Source organism: Sphaerodactylus townsendi, linkage group LG08, assembly GCF_021028975.2.
Source record: "Sphaerodactylus townsendi isolate TG3544 linkage group LG08, MPM_Stown_v2.3, whole genome shotgun sequence".
NCBI lineage: Eukaryota > Metazoa > Chordata > Lepidosauria > Squamata > Sphaerodactylidae > Sphaerodactylus > Sphaerodactylus townsendi.
In genome coordinates, this window is record NC_059432.1 from 6,816,122 (window position 1) to 6,834,779 (window position 18,658).

The following is an 18,658-nucleotide window of genomic DNA, read 5'->3' on the forward strand; positions in this document are numbered from 1 at the left end:
TACACCTGCTTTTAACCACTACGCTACTGCTGCTCGTCTTCTGTGGCAACTCATCAGACAAGCGTTCCCTTCTGCTTGAGCAACTCCTGGGGTTCCCATTTGCCCCCTTGGGAAGGCTGACCTTTGACCAATTTTAGTCCTTGCCCGATCAGTGGGCAGAAACTGGGGCCCAAGGGAAGGGGGTGATTGTCTTGGGGAGGAAAATAAAAATAAGGCCTTGCAAAGACAAGACCTGGGTTGGGCAAAGAGTTGTCAGTTCAGTGCTGGCATCCAGTGGAAGCTTTAGAAGATGGTGGGATAGTATAATAGAGTTGTAAGGGGCCATATAGGACTTCAAACCCAACCCATCGCTCAATGCATGCAGGCCTTGCACCAAGGCCTCAACATCACTTTGTGGCAGTAACGAGATAAAGGTAGTTCTAGCAATTACCAGTAACTCTTTGCTAGTATTACCATAGAGTTTCTGGCAATCGCTAGAGTTATTGTTGTACTTCCTGGTAGCTTTAGGAACCATCAAGACCTCTATAGTCAGATGTTCTGGGAAGCAGCTGAGCCTTATTGTAGTGGTTAAGAGCAGGTGCACTCTAATCTGCAGAACTGGGTTTGATTCCCTGCGCTGCCAGTTGAGCTTTGGAGGTTTATCTTGTGCACTCCAACACACGCCGGCTGGGTGGCCCCTTTAGTGGTGGTGGCAAGCAGATAAGTCTCGCACCAATGCCTCAACATCACTTACAGAATGGACCCAGAAGTGATGTAATTGTATCAACACCACACTGGATGAAACCATTGCATGCCATTGCATTGGCATGACATTCGAGAATTTCCCCCGAAACTCTATGATTTTAGCCAGACTATCACACCAACAAGATGTCATTTCCAGGTTTGACCCAGAAGAGATGTAGCGCTGTTGCAATGCCTTCCTCCTCCTCCCCCCCCCATTGTTGGGACTGAGGGTGCTGGGTGGGAGGTCTCCTGGTGAAGTGGGCATCCAGGCATGGCTAGAGAGATAACTGGGAACACCAGCCTACCTGGAATACCAGTTTGCCCCACCTGGGGTTTATAAAGTACACTGTGTAGAAAGCAGGTTTTTAATTTTGTGACATGGTCTCCTGGGATCACAGCTGATCTCCAGACTATGGAGCTCAGTTCCCCTGGAGAAAATGGCCACTTTGTAGGGTGGAATTGCAGCCAGCTGAAGTCCACCCTCTACCCCAACTCTGCCATCCCCAGGATGCACCACCAAATCTCCAGGAATCTCCCAACCTGGAGCTGGCACACCTGATTCCTGCCTTTGTCCCCTGCCTTTCCTCCAGGATTTCAGCCTGGCTGGGAGGTGAGGCTGATCTCTGTGTGGACCTCTAGAACCAGGGTCTTTCTCTTTCTCTTCCCTCCTGACTGGAGTCCTGTTTCCCACACAGGCACTTCCCTCATTCAGCAGTTGATGACTGTCTTGATCAGCGAGCATGGACAGATCTTCAGCCCCTCTTCAGTGGATGGATCAGGAGCTCCAGCTGACAACCCCGCCCCAGACTGGATCTCAAAGAAGGAAAACAGAACTCCAGGCTCTGCTTGCTTGCCTTTGGAGGGAGCCCCTTCCCTGCTCAAGGCCTTGATTCCAGAACCCCCCAGCCAAGGAAGCTGCAACCAGGCTCCCGGGAGTCCTGGAACAAGAGAGCAGATTTTACCCACCAGGAAATGCTCCTTTTGCCAGCCAGGAACCAAGTCATTTGGTCCCAAAGTGGATGTCCCCAGTTTACCATCTAGTGGAAACTGGCTTTGGAATGGGCTGTGTTCTCTTCACAGCCACCGAAAAGCCCCCTCGACAGAGCACACCAGAGACTCCAGTTCCTTCCACAGACTCTCCATCTATGACAACGTCCCTCTGAGCTCGCAGGGCAGCCCCAGCACCTCCTGGAAAGGCTCTCTGGCTGGTGAATCTGTCAACAGCTGGGCCACCTGCAGGTCCGGTGATTCCTCCACTCAAACAGAGTGGGCTGCGCGGGGGCCCTTGCTGTCCAGTGTCGCCCGCCTGGAGAACAGCACTGAGCGGTCCGACACCTTCTTCAGCAGAACCAGCGAGCCCAAGAGCCTGGCAGCTGCTTCCAGGGACTCGGTCGCCTGTTCGGGAGCCCTGCAGAGTCTGGTCGTGGAACTGAAGGCAGAGCTGAGCAAACAGAGGGTTGACCATGAGGCCAATATCCAAAGGTGGGCTTGCTCTGGCAGGCAGAGAAGCTGATGGCAGAGAGACCAGGCCTGGGAAGTGTGGGAGTGGGAGGGTTGCTGGCCTCGATGGGGAGTGGGGAGCCCCAGCCCACCCTTTGCGTCCCAGCACTGAGGGAGGCCTACATACAGCATTGTCACCAGGAAGGAATGCACCAATGTCACTTCTGGCAAGTTCCGTGGGACATGGGGATGCTCTGGTACTTCGGCAGAACTTCTGTGGTCTCTTCAGGTTTGCCAGCTCCAGGTTGGGAGATTCCTGGAGATTTGGTGGTGCATCCTGGGGACGGCAGGGTTGGGGTAGAGGGTGGACTTCAGCTGGCTGAAATTTAAGCCTCTGCTTAAAAACTTCCCAAGCAGGAGAGCCCTCCACCTCCCGAGGAAGCCTGTTCCACTGAGGATCCACTCTGATGGCCAGGAAGTCCTTCTTAATGGTTGGCCAAAAACTCTTTTGCTTTAATTTCAGCTCCTTGAATCTGGTCTAGCCTTCTGGGGCAACTGAAAATGGTTAATTAATTTATAGTCAGCTGCCAACACAATTATTTCCATCTTATCAAGGTTGTTTTATTTATTTATTTATCTGTTTGTTTATTATTTATTTGTTTGTTATTATTTATTTGTTTGTTATTATTTATTTGTTGTTATTTGTTTGTTCTATTTATATACTGCCCTCCCCCAAGGGGCTCAGGTTAACAGATAATATATATAAAATACAAAATATAAAATAAAAGCACCAATTTTCCTTATATGAACAACCTTCTGGGGCCTCAGTAAACCACCCCACCCCATCCTCTTCCTGGCAGCCCTTCAAGTACTTGAAGATGGTTGTCATCTAGCTTCTCAGTTGCCTCCTCTCCAGGCTAAACATACCCAGCATCTTCAACCTGTCCTCGTGTGACTTGGTCTCCAGACCCCTCACCGACCAACTTACCTTTATACATGCCCCAAATTCAACTTTCCCTCCTTCTCCCCACCACCACCACCACCGCAGCCTCTCCCAGGGAAAACTGCTGCCCAGTTCTGCAGAGCTGGCCACCAGGCCAGGCCAAGTCGTTTCCCTCCCCCCCCCCACACACACACACACATACACAAGAGCTTGCAGGGCCCCTTCATTTTCTCATTTACACCCCCCCCCAACTATTTCCTGTCACCCTCCTGACAACCCCAGAACCTCAGGTTTCCTTGCTTCTTTCTCTCCTACCCACCCACCCACAAACTAACCTTTTATCTGCCCCCAGTGGTGTTATTTTATTTCTGTCCTGCCTTTCTCCTCAATGGAGACGCAAAGCAGTGTGCACATTCTCAATGCCACTGTGGCGGAACAGGCCCACTTTGCCTGGTTGCCAACTTTTCCTGGAAAGGGCTTGCTTTCTCTCTCTAGGTGCCACCACCTGACCATTTGAGCACCTTCCCGCTGGGGAGGATCAGGGCTCCTCAGCTTCCTTTCCAACTCTGAAGCCTAGCCTCAGTTTCCCCTGTTTTCCCTCTCCTGGGTTCCACAGGGCAGATTGAAGGCCCCACAGGAGGAGTTCCTGGGCCATGCTGGCAGGGACTGATGGGAATTGTAGTGCATGAACATCTGGAGAGCCATAGTTTGCAGACCCCTGTCCATCAGAAGCCCTGCTGGCAAGTACCTCACCTAGCCCACCCTCTTCTAAAAACACTTTGCAGGGACCCCAGCTGTAGGCTGTATTTGTTTATCCAGTGAGACCAACTTCTGCCATCTCTTGACTTTTTAAGGGTTGAAGAAACAAGCACAGAATTGAAGAAAGTGGTGGCAAAGCTGGAAGAAGAGCTGGATCAAGAGAAGAAGAAATTCCGGATGCTGGAGATCAAATTCAGGAACTCTGAGCGGGCCTGCGAAGACGCCAACAAGAGAAACCAGCTCCTGCAGAAAGAGATGGAAGACTTCTTTGCAACTTTAGGGAATTTAACGGCACAAAGCCCAGTGGACTGAGCACCAAAGAAAAATGGGCAGCGAGGCAAAGCTCCCCCTCCCCCCCAGCTCTACGTCATTCCACTTCCTTCTAGCAGAACGCCTGCTGAGGATAAGCAGAGGCCCTTGTTGATCCAGAGGTTTCTCAAGACTGCAGCATTTGACACCATCAGGGAAACGGTTAGCCTGAAGAGGAATGAAGAGTTTGCTGAGGATGAGGGAGAGGCAGGTTTCTCGTTTCACAGGGTCCAGCGGGACCATGCCTTGTGTTTGCATTTCAATACTGTCTCTTTAGAAGCTGTGCCAGGCATGGTTGCAAATGGCCCCAGCTGTCTCAGGGCACCACCCTCCGCCAAAGGCATGCAGCATCTTCGCTGGCTGGAGGGCATGTTTTCTGTCAGCCACAATGTTCGGCTTGGGCAGAGGTCCAACTGGTGCAGGGTCAGGGATGCCGGGGGGGGGGGGGATCAGCCAATGCGGGGCCTTTTCTGTAGAGGCACCTGGCTGGTGCAGTTCCTCCCCACAGAGGCCTGTGTGGCCTTCTTCATTTCAGGCACCAGAAGAAACCCCTTTTGGTTTGCCCAGGCATGGGCTGGAATGGTTTCTGGTTGTGTGTATGTGTGTGTGTGTGTGTGTTTGTACCTGAATGGTACAGCCAATTGATACATGCAATTTTAAGATGTTTTTCATTTGTCTGTTCCCTAGAAATGCTCCCTCAAAAGCCACAATGGTATAGTGGGAGGCACTTTATTCCTATTAAAAAGGGCATCAATGAAGAAACCCCAAAGTTTCTTCAAGAGCATCCCGGACACAACGATCCATGGGAAACAGCCCTCCTTGCATCCACGGAGCCCTGCTCGGAACGAAGGAACGGAGTCACGGTGGGAGTGACGTTTTCCACGGATCGTTGTCTTGGGAGGCTGCTGTGGCGGCAGAACCCAGGGTCTCACATGCCCTGAGCCACGAGGAGGCTCCCAGGGAAGGAAAGAGAAGAGCCCCCCAGGGTCACCAGAAGGGGGAAAGCCTCTCAGCCAGAGCTCCGGCCAGCTCACCTTCCCCGGGGCCAAGGTGGGGTCCAAGCAGAGAGGTTTCTCCACACAGACAGCAGTGCAGGTGTTGTAGGTGAAGTTCACAAAGCCTACGAGGGCGGTGAAGTAGACTGCAAAGAGTTATTCCGGGCTGAGGACTCCCTCAAAGAGCTGCAATGGAATGAGGGGAAGGAAGGGGCTGGAGCAGGAAGCTCAGCTGATGGATGCAGAAGGCTCCCTCCGGGAGGGTCATCATCCCAGGATCTCCCAGGCCAGTGGTGTTGGGGGCTCCCATCTCCTCTCCCCACTTCCCCTCTGGACAGGAGCCAGGAGATTGGGGCTGCTTCTGGACTGCTACCTGTCTTCAACTGGCAGAGCCATCCCCATGAGTAGGTGTGCCTCTGGGTCTTCTTTGGGGAAAGGCATGTCTGGATGCTGCCGTTCCTCAAGGCAGGGGCCTTGCCTGGTGTCCCCTTTGGTCCCCACAGGATCCTCAAAAGGTGGAGCATTTGAACGGGAGGGACTTGCTCAAGAGCAGTCAGGGAAATTCTTGGCTGCAGAGACCCTTGCCTAAAAACCTCGGTGGTATGAGGAGGGAGCTGAGGAATCCTTCCTCTTTTCACCACTTGGACCTTTTGACAAATGTTTCTTCAACTGCATGTCCTTCATAATGCAAAGCTTTGAGCCGGGCAAGCTCAGGGCTGAGTGGCGCAGTCCCCATTTGGCTATTAGGAGGAACCACGCTTCATTGCTGGTAAGAGACAGACAAGAGCTTTCCCACAAGTCCACCATGAATCCCCAGGCTCACACACAGCACTTCGATGGTGGGGAAGGGGGGTAGTTACCAATGGGATGATTTCAGCGTTCCTCAAGGGATCCTCGCTCTCGTCCTCCTCACGGCCCCTCTCTCTCTCCAGCAATTGAGCCATGATCTCCTGCTCCGTCACACAGTGATATGGAACATGCACAAACAGCTCTGGGCATGGCTGGAAGCTGCCAGGGGCTCTGCTTCGGGAATCACTCCGGTGGGCTTGTGGGCTTCCCCAGTGCAGCCATCCATCTATCCACAGAAAGGGCACTCAGCAGCAAGCCAAGCTCCAAGGACTGCATTCACTCAACAAAGGTCATTGTCTACAAGTCAATGTCAATATCTACCACTCTGGGCTAGTTCCATGTTTTGTGGGGCCCTGGGCTGATCCCCACCCCGTGTTTCCATTGAGGTCTTACTTCTGCATCACCCACCCAAAGGCCCCCATATGCATCTGTCTACCTGCAAGTGCTTGTTGTGAGGTGGGAAAGGAAAAAAGATTGTAAGTCCTCTTGAGTCTCCTTACAGGTGAGAAAGGGGGCATATAAATCCAAACCCTTCTTCTTCTAGGCTGCCCTTCCTATGATTGTCCTCCAGGGAGAGGCTATTTTATTTTTTTGCATAGCTGTTATTTCCCCATAAATTATGTTCAAATGTGCGGAAAAATGTGTGGGGAGAGGGGGGAATCAAAGAGACAGTGTCTCATGGGGACCACTGCTCGTGTTGCCCTTAAGAGAATTCATGGTTCGCACCAGTTCAGAACCACTAGCTAGTGTTTCATTTAGTTCGTCAAACCAGTTTGTTAATTCCATCACTGATCAGAAAATTGCCTCCCACACTTCTTGCCTAACTGGGCTGTCCGTTCCGTGAGAGTGCCCTGACTATTAAGGTGGCTTCATTGACAGACTCAGCATTGCCAGAACTTTGTTAACGTAAATAGAACTCAACTTGGTATTTGTGTCTCTGCAATCAGCAAACTTTTCAAGTTATGGTGAGTCACAATTTGTGTGATGATCATTTCATGCTTTTTTTCTCTGTGTGTAATGCAGTTCTATTGCTGATTGAAAGTCTTAAAGTGTACAAATGAAAATGTTTTCTTGGGCTATAAATTTTGGAGCATTAAGCCCCAAAATTTTAGCTTAAGGGGGGCGTGTGGAGAAATTGCGTTTGCTGCTTTAATTGTATTCTGTTTGAGCTGGGAGTCACACCCCAGTTGAAAGTATTTTTTTTTCTAGTTAGGACTTTAACGACCTTCCTTAAGCATTACATTGTGTGCATTGAGGAATGCTGCTGTAAATTTCGTTGTGCATGCACAATGGCAATGAAATGCTTATGCTTATGCTAACTCAGCAATAATTTTGTATAATTGCTTTCAATGCTCTCACTCTAGATCTACCTTTCTTTTCATTCTGTTTCTATTGCCTGTTACTCTGTACTGCCTGAGTGTATCTTTGTTTTTTTGTATGTTATCATAGTTGTTTTGAATAACTTAAACTCTGCCAGACCAGCTTGGTTCGCAATATTTTGTGTTTTGATCTTTGCTTACAGTTTCATGCCATGCTACCATTGTTTTACTGTGTTATTTTAACCCTTGATTATTACTTCCTATTATTTTGTTTATTGAGAAGGTGCGGCTCTCAATAAACCCAAAAAAATTTTTATTTTAGTTTCAACCTCTGAGTTTTTGTTGAGCATTTCAAAATCCTGACCCACGTTATGAGAAGTGGCAGTCAGCCTCTTTCTCTACAACACAGTTTCCCAGAATTGTCAGGGCATTTATGCAAATCACTATTTTGTAATTTGCCACTTCCTTTATCCCTCTCTACCCCTCCCAAAATATATTCCCTCCAAAGAGTCCCACAGCATCCTCAGAGCCTGTATGCAAATGAGCCCATCGTCTGCTCCCAGCTAAGCATGATTAACAGGCAAGGAAAGGCTGAGAAAGCAAGGAACGAGCACCACTGAGCATGTGCAGAGTAAATTTCCACATAGGCTGGTGTTTGTTTCTGTATTGTTGGGGGCTGGGAAATAGCAAAGTTTCTGGCACACTGGAGCAAGGATGAGTTCTGGTTTTTTCCCCATTTCTTCAATAACTGCTGAGCAGAGTTCCCATTAAAATAAGCATCCCTGTGAGTCCTTATGTTTTGGGGAGAGCATGTGCAAGCTGAAACAGTTGGGGCGTGATTATTTGACCGGTCTGATATATTTTGATGTAGTTCATATTTGCTTGGTTTTCTAATGTGGGCACACAGGTGGCATGACTGGGGGGGGCAAAATTTAAGAGCTTGCCCCAGGCACAATTTCCCATAGATGTGGCCCACGAGGTGGGGGGTGTCTTTCTCTTTGCTAATTCACTGCCTTTTGTCATGGAATGTGGGATGTGTGATTGTTGTGTTCAGACATGAGCTGTGATGTGCTGGTGATTTTGGGGTGACCAAGTGCAAATATCCATTTGCTGCTCTCCATTAAGTATTATTTAAGTAATAAACTACCTTTCAGTATATCTTTTTTTATAGTTAAAACGGTCATTAGGGCTGCAAACTGGTCATTAAATTATTTGAATCCTACCACTGGGGGGACTATTTTGTTTTTTGTATAAAGATCTCATTTTCCCACAAATTATGTTAAAATTTGTGGTGAAAGGGGAATATTGAAGAACTGTATCATAACTTATGAGAGTTGTGAGATTCTAATAGAGAAAAGAGAGGAAACTGACTTTCGGAGAGATAGAAGTAATTCCTGTCTGGAAAGCAATGTGTGGGAAGGCATATCTAGTGAAGGGATTGTCTTTAAAGCAGTGGCGAAGCTATAATGGGGACATCCGGGGACATTTGACCTGGGCGCACCCCAGTTAAATCACGTGGGGGGCACAAAATCGCCACCCACACCCCTCCCCCTTACCCCCTCCGCCCGGCCCCGCCTTAACAGACTGCTCCCAACAGAAATGGCTGATGGGGACTGCCCCGCCTCCAGCAGAGCCGGCTGAAAGAGCAGTCTGTTGGGGAGGGACCAGGCCAAGGAGGGAAGGAGGCCCAGCCCTGCTAGGCTGCCTTAGACCACCCCAGCACCAAAGGTAAGTGAGGCATGGGGGGCATGACCTGGCCTGGCAGAAGCCCTCCCTCTTTCCTCCCCTGCCCCAAAAGCCCAGCCAGGCCTGCAGGGGCCCGGCAGAAGCCCTCCCTCCCTCCTCTCCCCCACCTAGCCAGGCCTGCTCTGGGCAGTGCCAGCTCTCCAGCCCCCACCCACCCACCCCCCAGCCAGCCTGCTCTGCCAATGGATCACAGGATCCATGGGCAGACCCAGCTCTCCTTGCCTCCCCACCAGTGGTGGGATCCAAAAATTTTAGTAACAGGTTCCCATGGTGGTGGGATTCAAACTGTGGCGTAGCACCATTGGGGCTGGGCGGGGCACGATGGGGGCGGGGCATTCCTGGGTGGGGCTGTGGCAAGGACGCAGCTGCTGCGCCAGTCCTTGGGTGGGAAACAAATGCACGCAGGCGCAGGCTGCCACGCACGCCGGTGCACCTCCTGCTAGACTGCTTCAAGTTCTGCGCGCTACTGCTGAGAGGAGGGGCATAACTAAGGCAAAAATCACGTGGCAAAATCGGCAATTAGTAACCCCCTCTCGGCACACACAAATAATTAGTAACCTACTCTCGGGAACCTGTGAGAACCTGCTGGATCCCACCTCTGCTCCCCCACCCCCCAACCCCCTTTGAAATAACCTGGTGCAAAAAAAATTATTGTTTGGTCATGGTGGGGGAGGGTGATTGCCTACGGGGGGGCGCAAAACTCAAATTCTGCCCCCGGCTCCATCCTTCCTAGCTACACCTCTGCTTTAAAGTCTGTAGTGTGAGGAAAACATGTTTTATAATGCTTACCTGAGGGTAACCTGAATGACTTTTAGCTAAGAAAAAGGCAAACTGAATACTATTTCACCTATACTTAAGTGTAAATATCTGTATACATCAGCATGCATGTAACATCTTAAAGGAACTCAGCTAGAAACCTGAACGATATTGTAGTCAAATATGAAGGAGGTTTTACCAACAACTTGTATATAATAACATCTCAACTTACCTGCATCATATGTCTTATTATGTAGCATTTTGACCAAAACTATTTCTGTTCTTGTAAATAAAAACTTAATTTTTCTTCTGTTTAAAGTTACAAAGCCTCTGGCACCTAAGTTTATATTTCTGACAGAAAGAAAAGGATTGATTTTGTTTTTCTTCAGATCAGACCTCTACTTGGGTGAGAGGTGCCCATACTGAGAAGCAGACAACCATTTTTATTTTAGTATACAGGTGGGAAAGCACACAGTGAAATATAACATAAAATAAACACATTCATGCTAACGCTTTATTAGTAGACTGCTCAGTCTAGGGTCGTGGTGGCGAACCTTTGGCACACCAGATGTTCATGAACTACAATTCCCATCAGCCCCTGCCAGCATGGCCAATTGGCTAGGGGCTGCTCAGTCACAGCATAAACTGATGTTGGATTTTGGAGGGAAAATATTGTCAGGGCACTTGTGGGCAGAGGATGTGCTCCATAGATAGACAGGTGTTATGCACCCCATGGCAAACGTTTGGTGTGGGGTACAGTACCCACTGGGGCTAAAGTGCCTGCTGGAGCTATCAATCAAATACCTTTAATGGCATATAAATAGAAAGAAAAACATAACATCACAACCTTCCAGTTAACACAGTTTAGAACTACTTAAAATTACACCAATTAAAAATTAGGCCACAGCTTCCAGCACCTCATAGCAATTACTGTTTCGAAGAAATATAACCTGTTTATCAGTTGTCCCTTCCCTTTCACGCAAGAGAGGGGTTATATACTTCTCCCTATCTAGAACATCGAAGGGACAATATAACAACATGTGAGATACAAATTCCACACAGTCCAGGTCACATGGGCATTTCCTATCTTTATATGGGATCCCAAGGCGGCGTCCTTGTTGGAGAGGGGAAGGTAGAACATTGCACCTGGCAGAACATAAAAAATATAGTTATATGTATAAAATAATGATTAAAGCAGCCCATGCAACAACAGCCTTTTGCTGGAAAGAAAAGAAAAAATGGACATTTCAGAAATGGCTAGAATATATCTGGGAACAAGCCACACTTGATATTTTCGATATATTAACCAAAAATAAGACGTGGCAAGATAAACAGAATGAAAATTTGAAGATATGGATAATATACGTGGACTGAAGAAGTTCGAGTCAATGAAGAAATATGGGAGAAGATACAGAGAATGAACTTGCTACTGTTTGTGTGACAAAACTATGAGGAAGATTAAACAGGGGGAGAAAAGGGGGAAAATGTATTGTTTGAAAATGTATGAAGAAGGAATTATTATAAACTGTAAAATTCAAATGATACAATAAATTTTTTTTAAAAAAAAAACAGTGCACCTGGCAAGAGTAAGTGCCCTCTGCCACCGAGCCTCAATCAATAGATAAAGATATCTGGCAGCCGTTAATCTATCGAAGGGAATTCCCAGGAACACAGGGGGACAGGATTTGTTGGCTGCCTCCAACATCTGTTGGAATTCTCTGTTGAAAAGTTTTTTCTTAATGACACTGAAGACCTCTTGCTCCTTTTAACATTGACAAATCATCAGTGTCATTGAGCTTGGTTTCAATTCTGGACCACCACTTGGTAGAATGGAGAGCAGGGAGAGCCTGGAATGTACGGTCAGATTCTTCACGGTTGAAGCATATTCTGGCCCAAAATTTAAATGTACGACACCAGGCCAGTGTTTCCAACCAATGTTGGTCTGTTTCGAGGCACAAGGCTGCGTAGGGGACAGGCATACCAAGGATTTTATAAAGAAAATATGACTGGACCCTTTCAACCTCTCTATTCCATGCCCCAATCCAAATAGGAATCCCAAAGAGAATTTGCTGGCATACCTTAGCATTAAATGTTCTCAACGCCACAGGGATGTACCCCCAACCTTCCCCGTAAAGGAAACACACAATGGCCAAGGCACTTAACTTACCGGCGGAGATAGCCCGATTCCTATGTAGAGTCCGGGAGGCCTGGTGGTGGAAAGTAATCATATTTATATGATTGGACCTGTTCAAAACGGTTTTGTGTTATCACCCATTTTGTAAATTTCCATTTTTGAGTGAAAACTAAGGTTTTAGATTTGTCCAAATTGAGTTGTAGGTTATTAAGTAAGCAATATTCCATTCAGTAATCCGGGACAGTAATGGAATATTCAGCAATCCGAACTTCTTGAGCGTGAAAGTAGAACAGCGTCATCAGTGAAAAGGAGCAAAGGGATAGACGTAAAGCCCAAGGTTGGGCTATGGGCTTGGACTCTACTATAAAGAGTCCTTCCTCTGCTCCAAATCTTTCTTTTAAAAGAAAGACAGATGCAGCTCTCCAGAAGAAGCCAAAGATTCACATCACACAATCTGAACCAGAACTTCAAGCTACACAGCGGTCTTCACCTTGTTGAGCCAAAATCTAGATCATCAAAAGTTCCAGGAAAAAAGCTTTATGGTTTGCCAGTGAGAGAAATGGGGCTTGTCCCCAGCAATTGTTTCTCTATGGAAATCTGCCAAAAGCAAGGGAGGGCAGTTTTTAGGCTAGCAGCACCAAAATTTCAGGCTATTGTCAGGTGGCACTCCTGATGATACCATATATGTTTGGTGAAGTTTGGTTTAGGGGGTCCAAAGTTATGGACCCACAAAGGGGGTGCCCCATCCCCCATCATCTCCAATGGGAACTAATAGTAGATGGGGCTACCCTTTTGAGGGTCCATAACTTTGAACCCCCTGAACCAAACTTCACCAAACCTGGGTGGTATCAGCAGGAGACTATTCTGAAGATAGCCTGAAATGTTGGTACTGCTAGCTTAAACATTGCTCCCCTGACAGGCACCCTCAAATTTTCCCCAGATTCTCCCTTTAAATCCACCCCCCTTGGAGTGGGTTTAAAGGGAGAATCTGGGCTCCCTAGATTAAAAACATTGAAACTATTGTCAAAGGCTTTCATGGTTGGATTCAACTGGTTGTTGGGGGGTTTACAGGCTGTGTGGTCTGGTAGATCTTGTTCCTAATGTTTCACCTGCATCTGTGGCTGGCATCTTCAGAGGTGTATCACAGAGAGAAGTCTGTTATAAGAGAAATCTGGACACAGGTTACAATCCAACACCAGGTTTCCCAATTATATTTGCCTGTGGGCACGGATGCTCAGAAAGGACAGTTTAGACAGGTTCAGCCACATGCCCAAGTTCAGCCTTGCCAAGGGAGAGAAGGGATGCCAGCATGGCCAGCAAGAGTTCTCTGCTTCTGTCCCAGAGAAGTCTGGGCTCGAAAGACGGACGGGCTGAGGCTTCTGAACTTGTGATCTGCCAGCTGCAGAGGGGATGCAAACCTGGATGGGAAATGTAGAAAGGAGGAGGACACTGACGCTCTAGAAGGATTGGTGAAGCATATATTTCAGCTGAACGGTTCAGTGCTTTCACACAAAATCATTGATTGTTTCCAAACATTGTCCCCCGACCGCAATAAAGCATGTACAGAGATACTGCTCCCCTTTTATTTGACAAGAAGTCAGGCAGATAATTATCATTTAACTGAAGGTGCTTTGGAGTTCACCTCAACTTCAGAGGCACAGATTGAAAGGCAATTCTGGAACACAGCAGAGCTGGACTGAGCATCTTGCCGAATACTGCCTGTTTCTCAGCTAGAAGGGATGCAGCATTATGGAAGGGAGATATCTTGCAGCATCCCAGGGTCTGCCAAGGATGCGTTAGACTAGCTTCTTGGGTGGGCCAGAATGCAAAGAGTAAACCTCCCCCTCCCTTAAGGAACCCCTTTCAGTTGCCTGCGCAGAATCAGCCTTTGTTTCGGAATACCCACTGCATACATAAAGATAAGATTAAAATAGTGATACAAGTTTCCAGATTTTCCAACCTTGCTCCCATATGATGTTGTATAAATTCATGGCTTCTTTTCATTTGAGAACGACAAATTGACAGTCTCTCTCTAAGCGGATCTTCAGCAGCTGAGCCTATGCCCCCCTGCAGCTTGGTGCTCTGAGCGGCTGCCTGGCTCACCCACCCAGAAGCCATCCTTCCTAGTTCCTGCCAATGATTGGCATGGCTCCTGGTGTGTGTTTGTGCGGGGGGGGGGGGGTAATAAAGCAGTGGTGGGGTAATAAGACTCTCCCCCTTCTCCCCCCCTTCCACCTCCTTCCCCCTCCCCCCTGAAGGGGTGCTACCCATGGATCTCCCTGGTTCACCCACTGTATCCAGAAGCCTGAATCTGCTCTGGGACAGAAGAATGACCCACCAATTTGATTGTTTGTGAGTGAAGTGCCATCAAGTCACTGTCACCTTACAGAGACTCCATGGGATTTTCTAAGCAACAAGATGATCAGAGGTGGTTTGCCATTGCCTGCCTCCATGTAGCAACCTTCCTTGGTGGTCTCTCATCCAGGTACTTACCCAGACCCTGCTTAGATTGGACTAGCCTAGACCACTCTGGTCAGGGCATCAGTGGCATCAGCATGGCATTTATTCCTGTTGCCTGGAGCCAAACGTCTCTAGCATTTTGCTGCCGATCTTTTCCGAAGGCCAGACCACCCCCACCTGCTGGGCAAACATGGAATGGCCCTGCAAAAGGGGCCAAGGCCAATGTTCACTGCCTGCATTCTCGGAGGGCCAAATTTGACTGGTGGACATCCTCCTTGCTGCCACAGGGATGGCGCTCCCACCATTTTAGGGTGATTTTAACAGGCTGCCAGGGCCAGATTCTAATCAGCTAGGTGGCGGGCAGTGGCTCTCTTGTTCCTCTTACTGCAGCTTATGCTTGCAAAATTGTATAGCCTATTACAAAAGTGTGATATACAAAGCAAAGTTATACCCATGTAAATTTATACCATGGTTTACACACACCCCTACCCCAATCTGGGGAGAGGTTGGCCATTCTCCTGGTGTACCGGTCGCCTAGCGCACCTGGCGACAGCCTGCCACGGCTGCTGGAGGCGGTGGCCGAGTGGGTGTTGCGATTCCCTTAACTTATTGTCTTGGGGGACATCAACGTCCATGTGGACGCCGCCTCATGTTCAGCGGCAGTGGACCTGGTGTCATCCATGGCGACGCTGGGACTCTCCCTTCTAAACACCGGCGCCACTCATGAAGCTGGTCACACTTTGGATCTGGGTTTTGGGGCAGGAGTGAATATGGTCGTATCCTCTGTTAGCAGATTGCCATGGTCCAACCATTTTGCCCTGAAGGTCTGGGTGGATTCACCGCGCCAACCCTGTCTAGGCGACGGACCCATTTATGTCTGCCCGCAAAGACTTATGGAACCGGTTAGGTTCCTGAATGTTCTGCGGGACCCTGAGCCCCCTGGCACCCTCGATGAGCAGGTGACAGACTGGAATTCCAGACTTTCCGATGCCATCGAGGAAATTGCTCCCAAGCGCCCTCTGCGCCCCCGCTCACGACGGGCTCCTTGGTATACCGAGGAGCTACGCCAAATAAAATGGGAACTCAGACGGCTAGAGCGAGCATGGTGCGAACAACTTATAGGATGTTTATGAAAGCCTATGAGTTGGCGATACGGAGGGCAAAGAATGCTCATTTCTCGTCCTCCCTCGCATCTGCTAGCTCTCGCCCAGAACAACTATTTCGGATTGTTCGATCCCTCACCTCTCTGGTGGAGGGGTCTATAAATTCTCAATTGCCTATTGGCTGTGAGGCATTTCACAGCTTTTTTGTAGATAAAGTCACGTCACTCCACCGGGACCTTCCAGCCACATTTGATACAGTAAGGGAACTCGAGGCTCCTTCGCTGTCTTCGGGTCCAAGCTTGGACCGGTTTTCCCTACTCTGCGAGTCCGATGTTGACAGGGTCCTAGCTGCTGTTAGACCTACTACCTGTCCTCTGTATTCATGCCCCTCCTGGCTGATAAAAGCTTGCCGGGAGGAGTTACGACCCCACCTGTTGAATACAGTCAACTGCTCCCTTGAGCAAGGAGTGTTTCCGGGTGGGTTGAAGGAGGCAGTGGTCCGCCCACTCTTGAAAAGACCATCTTTAGATCCTGGTGATCTGGCCAATTACCGCCCCGTTTTGAATTTGTCGTTCCTGGGGAAGGTAATTGAGAGAGTGGTGTTAGAGCAGCTTCAGGGTTTCCTGGAGGACGCATCGGTGCTCAATCCCTTCCAGTCCGGTTTCTGTGCTGGGCATGGGATGGAGACCGTCCTCACTGCCATCACTTGCAGCTAGACCAAGGCGGATCGGCGCTGCTGGTACTTGATCTCACAGCAGCGTTTGATATGGTCGATCATTACCTTTTGATCCACCGCCTGGCAGCCTCTAGACTGCGGGGCACTGTCCTTCAATGGATTGTCTTGTTTTTCCAGAGTTGGGGTCAGCAGGTATGGTGCGGGGATGAGGCTTCCCATAGGGCCCCACTTAGTTGTGGGATTCCTCAGGGGGCCTTGCTCTCCCTGATTTTATTTAACATCTACATGCTAGATGTTGCTCAGCTGGTGCGGAGTTTTGGGCTGGTCTGTCACCAATATGCAGATGACACCCAGCTCATTCTGTTGATGGAGAGGGGGGCGGCCTCTGCCCCTGCAGCTCTACAGCACTGTTTGGAGTCGGTCGCTGGTTGGTTGAGGCAGAGTAGGTTAAAACTTAATCCAACAAAGATGGAGGTCCTCTGGCTGGGCCGGGGGGAGAGACCGAGGGAATTCCAGCCGCCTATGTTGGAGGGGGTCGCTTTGGCCCAGATATCCCTGGCTCGTAGCCTGGGGGTCTGCCTGGACTCTGCTTTATCAATGGAGAGCCAGGTGGCCCATGTTACCCAGGTTGCGTTTTTTCATCTTCGCCAGGCACGGCGGTTGGCTCCCTATCTCTCCCAGTCCGACCTGGCCACTGTGATCCATGCGACAGTCACCTCAAGGGTGGATTACTGTAATTCGCTCTACGCAGGCCTTCTCTTGCGATTGATCCGGAAGCTGAAGCTGGCCCAGAATGCAGCGGCTCGGCTTTTGTCAGGTGGTGATTATTCAGATCATATCACCCCTGTGCTATGCCGTCTGCACTGGCTCCCAGTGGAGTTCCGGATCGTCTTCAAGGTGCTGGTAATAACCTTTAAGGCCTTACGCGGCATGGGGCCCTCATACCCATGGGACCGCATCACCCCTTATGTCCCACATAGACCACTACGCTCTGCGGTGGCAGAACTGCTGGTGACCCCTAGCCCCGCAACGATGCGGCTGGCCTCGACCCGGGCCAGGGCCTTTACGGCTCTGGCCCCTGCCTGGTGGAATGCTCTACCTCCACCTGTCTGGGCCCTGCAGGACCTTGGTGAGTTCCGCAGGGCCTGCAAGACAGAGCTATTCCACCGGGCTTTCGGAGGGGCCGGGCGCGGCTTTACTGCCCCCCATTGAAATTGAAATTGAGGCTGCCAGTTTCCATCTCTTGTCATATTGGTTGGGCCTGCTGTTGATTCCATCATGGGCCCTGCCCGTTCCCTCCCTTTCTTCTTTCTTCCTTTTTGGCCTTTAGATCGGGCACCTGTTTTTAACCAACTCTTGCTAAACAACCTTGCTGTTTAATTTATATTTGTTGGGAGCAACTGCTGCTTAAATTTTAACGGGTTTAATAGGTTTAAGTTTTATGTTGTTTTGAGTTGCTGTTTGGAGAACAGCCATTTTGTGAGCCGCCTCGAGCCCTTCGGGGAAGAGGCGGCCTATAAGTTTAATAAATAAATAAATAAATAAATAAATCTCTAGCTCAGTTTTTTAAAATACTCCAAGGTACAACATAATATTTAGGATCAAACAAGATGAGAAGGCATCCCTGGATCTGAGAAGGATCCAATCAGCAGCGGTCGTGGTAACAGCAGAAGCAGTTAAGGAAAAGAAAACGCAGGAACCCAGACGTTGTTCACTTCAAAGAACAGAAGGGTTTTATTCCTTGTTTCCAAAGTCACAAAACAGTCTGACAGAGTGCAGCGCAGCAACTGGATAACCAAAGCACGCATAGAGCAAACTGTTCTGTGCATATATATAGAGACATACAACCAATCAGAGAGTAGTGATGCAATCACACTAGATGTGCTTAGTCATGGTTGCATCACCCACCTGAAACTAGGTGAAAGGTGGAGGATTGCATCAGCCAAGCTGTCAAGTAGATTTTGTTGATCTAAGTGTCAAGTCCTAACACCCCTTCCAAAAACTACTATGACAGCACCTTTATTACTTTCAGCTGTTCTAACATTGTCTGATGCTTATTCTGTGACACAGCTTTAGTAAACACATCAGCAACATTTCGCTCTGTCTACCAACATCATAGGCAAGTTGAATAGTTCCATTCTGTACTAGCTCCTCCTAACATTCTGGTACTTTTACTCCCTGTATGTACTTAGTTCTTGGTTCTTCATGTTTTGCAGATCTCTGTCGATGCAGGTTTGTGAATCATCAAACACGCGATTATAGGCTTTCTTTATGGATTCACCTAACTCAGTTAGCAGTGTTCTCAACCCAAAGTAGTTCTTGAACATCGCTTTCGGACAACATGCACAGTGAACTCTCAGCCTCAGATGTGGACAGGCTGATTGTGGTCTGTTTTCTAGAACACCAGGTGATAGCTACATCACCATACTGAATGACTAAAACCAGT

General features: G+C 48.8%; 1 protein-coding gene across 1 annotated transcript in view; it reads left to right on the top strand.

Moving 5' to 3' along the window:
- ARHGAP22 (Rho GTPase activating protein 22) overlaps positions 1 to 4,543 on the top strand; it is a 54,290-nt gene extending 49,747 nt beyond the window's left edge. Inside the window, exons 10-11 of the mRNA XM_048505877.1 lie at positions 1,419 to 2,205; positions 3,961 to 4,543. Of these exons, the coding sequence (XP_048361834.1) occupies positions 1,419 to 2,205; positions 3,961 to 4,177 (1,004 nt within the window). The 3' untranslated portion in view covers positions 4,178 to 4,543. The remainder of the gene's footprint in view (positions 1 to 1,418; positions 2,206 to 3,960) is intronic.
- The last annotated feature ends 14,115 nt before the right edge of the window (positions 4,544 to 18,658 follow it).